Here is a 3,119-nt window from a genome sequence, read left to right as displayed (position 1 = left end):
AAAAAATACACCATTTAAATTTGGTTTCAGCACTGTTGATAGCACGGCTTTATCAAAGCCAAATGCTCCACCTGATATTGGTTTCAAATCCCTGGCGGCAGCCCAAATGTCTGCCAAGTGGGAATGCGATGCATGTATGACACGCAATGACGCAGCACGCAACAAATGTGTCTGCTGTGAACAAGCAAAGCCGGGTATCACAACGCCCGACGTTCCTTCTAACGGGCCTAAGTTCACTTTTGGTACAGCCGCGTCATCAAAGTTCACATTTGGCTTCGGCTCCAGTGCGAATGGAACATCGTCTGCCGGATCGGGTATTGTGCCGACCTCAGTAGCCCCATCGAATCAAAAGACTGAAGGAGGAAATACTAAAGGTTTAGAGTTTGACAGTTCTACCACTGTAATTGCGTCTTCGGGGGCTTCTGATTTTAGCTTTGGCATAAAAACAACACCTGTTTCTGTTGAAAAGGAAGTTACTAGCCAAGGCAGCCAAGGCAAAGATGTCGCAGATAATGGAAACAATTCTATAAAAGAACTGTCTGAAATAAAAACTAGTGCATTTAAATTTGGTACGCCCACAACTTCGGTTAGCAAAAATTTGGTTACAACTAAATCACCCGTAAATTTTAAGTTTGGCGTACCTGCCAGTGTTGGTGCGGCAACAACAGCTTCTACAGCGGCTACAGTTAAATTCAGTTTAGCTACTGCCGACGCTGTTGTTAAAGACGGTTCAACGAAATCAACAGAACCCACTAAAGCTACGCCAAGCGGATCAACTACTACTGGAGGATTCGTATTTGGTAATGCAACATCGCAATCATCAACCAATAGTTTTTCATTCGCCAAACCAGCTAATACAACTTCTGTGGAAACAAAGACCACGTTAACAACACCATTTTCGTTTGGTGTGGCTACGTCCACACCAACTCCAGCTCAATCATCAACTACAACAACGTCGACCGCCACAGTTAAGCCATTGTTTAGTTTTGGCAGCAATACTACCTCGACCTCAGCAGCAACATCTACATCTGCGCCAGCTCCTACCACAATTACTAGCTCTTCTGTTTCGGCCTTTACAAACTGTGCAGGAGGCTTCAGTTTCGGTAGCAGCATCACAGGTAATGCCACAGCTTCTCAAACCGCCAAACCGGCTTTTGGCAGCTTCGCCACAGTGGAGCCGTCTGCAGTTGCATCCGTGCCTGGCACAGCAATTCCCACATTATCAGCTTCGTCCACCAATGTTTTTGGCACATTAGGTGTAGCACCCTCTTCGGCTAAGACAACTACTACCTCAGCCATACCGATTTTAGCATCCACAGCAGCTGCTGCGCCACCAGCATACAATGTAAATCCTTTTGGCACGATAAGCCACGGAGTCAGTGGCGAGTCCAAACCCACTGCGTCCGCCACTATGATTTTCGGAAATGCTGGCAGCAAAACGCCAGCCACTGCACAAGCTGCACCTGCGCCATTTGTTTTCGGTTCATCAGCATCCAATCCCACAATGCAAGGGACAGCGAGTACCACATCTGCAAGCGGTAGCAAAGTTGCACCGACATCAAGCTGGCAAAAGAGTGGATTCACTTTCGGTGTGTCCAATGTTAACGCTACAACATCGAATACAACTGATGCGCCAAAACCTGTATTTGGCAGCTTCGGATCCAATTCTGAGGCACCTACTGCAACTGCTTCATCAGCTGCAACGGTTATGGGTGCTGGTAGTACGGTTTTTGGCGGCTTGAGTGCAAGCAACACAGCAACTATCTCGACCGCTACCTTTGGCAGTGTGGCAGCTAATACTTTAGCAGCCAGCCAAGGAACTGTGTTCGGCGCTAGCGCTGCGACATCCTCATCGGCCACACAGTCAACACAAAATCTTTTCGGTGCGGTGCCGGCAGCACCATCCGGTTTTGGTGCGCCACCATCGTTTGGAAGTGCCAGCAGCAGTGCGGCCAATAACACACCGAACTTTGGCGCTGCCAGTCCAGCTACGTTCGGAAGCTTCGGCGCGGCGGCAGCGAGCACAAGTGGCGACGGTGCATCCGCACCGAAGAAATCCGAACCGGCCTTCAATTTTGGCGGCAATACTTCACAAATCGCATCAAGTGTAAGCGGTTTTAAACCTTTTAATTTCATGAACATTTAATATTTATTGCTTATATTATTATAGGGAGGATTCAATTTTGGGCAGCAAGCAAGCGCAATCGCAAAACCAGCGTTCAATTTTACCGCTTCAAATGCACCGACATTCAACTTCACCGGTTCGAGCAGTGATGTAAGTACGATGGCAAATAAGTGTTTGCCTCTTACATTGTTATGCATAGATGATTTGTAGTGTACATAAGAGGTGATTAGTGTTCTTTACAGTACTAGTAGTATTTCTACTACTAACTACTACTAAACATATGTATATGTAATGTGTGTGTGTGTGCATAGAAGTACTAACTATATATGTTATTAATTTGTAGTCTTATACATTTATTATTAGTAAATATTATCCTGTAGAAGTATTTTAATTATTCTTTATTCTTTTTTACTCCAATTCTGTATGTAATTCTTGCATTCTCTTTGAACTGTGATCTATGCGTTCATAATCGTCTGCTATAACGGATGTCTTCAAATTGAACTGTGTGAATGATTGTTGTGTGCTTTGTTGATTTAACTTGATATTTCGGACGATGCCATGAATAGCAGGCAGCGAAACCCTTCCAATTTGGAGCAACACCAGCGCCGCTTTTTAATTTTAGTGGTGGGGCCGTGGAGGTAAAGTAGCACATGAGTTTTGGTATATCACACATTTTGATTAATATGTTTCATACTTTTGCTTCAAAAAAAAAAAAAACAAAACATTACTTGCAAACTACATATTTCACTATTTCATACCTACATTTCAGTCAAAGAAAAACATTGCTTCTGAATTCGTTTCTAGGCAGCATGGGTCAGTTGATTTTTATTACAGTAGAACTTCAAGCAGTTGTCATTAGGAAATAGACGAATAACCGAAATACGGATAACACACTGCTACAAAAGAACATAAAGTAGAAATACATAGGAAGTTATGTATATTTTCTGGTAGGTATTTTCGAGTAAACCCAGAATCGAAAAATATGAAATTTGCC

The 3,119-nt window shown here is 43.7% G+C and overlaps 1 protein-coding gene across 1 annotated transcript in view; it reads left to right on the top strand.

The window, feature by feature from the left end:
- The window catches only part of LOC118734418 (nuclear pore complex protein Nup153), a 29,805-nt gene that overhangs the window by 16,561 nt on the left and 10,125 nt on the right, over positions 1–3,119 (top strand). Inside the window, exons 5-7 of the mRNA XM_036464140.1 lie at positions 5–2,107; positions 2,171–2,275; positions 2,692–2,763. Of these exons, the coding sequence (XP_036320033.1) occupies positions 5–2,107; positions 2,171–2,275; positions 2,692–2,763 (2,280 nt within the window). The remainder of the gene's footprint in view (positions 1–4; positions 2,108–2,170; positions 2,276–2,691; positions 2,764–3,119) is intronic.

The sequence above is a fragment of the Rhagoletis pomonella genome, unplaced genomic scaffold, assembly GCF_013731165.1.
Source record: "Rhagoletis pomonella isolate Grant_MI unplaced genomic scaffold, Rhpom_1.0 Rhpom_scaffold_00002, whole genome shotgun sequence".
In the NCBI taxonomy this organism is placed as follows: Eukaryota; Metazoa; Arthropoda; class Insecta; order Diptera; family Tephritidae; genus Rhagoletis; species Rhagoletis pomonella.
Note: the sequence above shows the minus strand (reverse complement) of the source record. Positions and strands in the feature narration are given on the sequence as shown.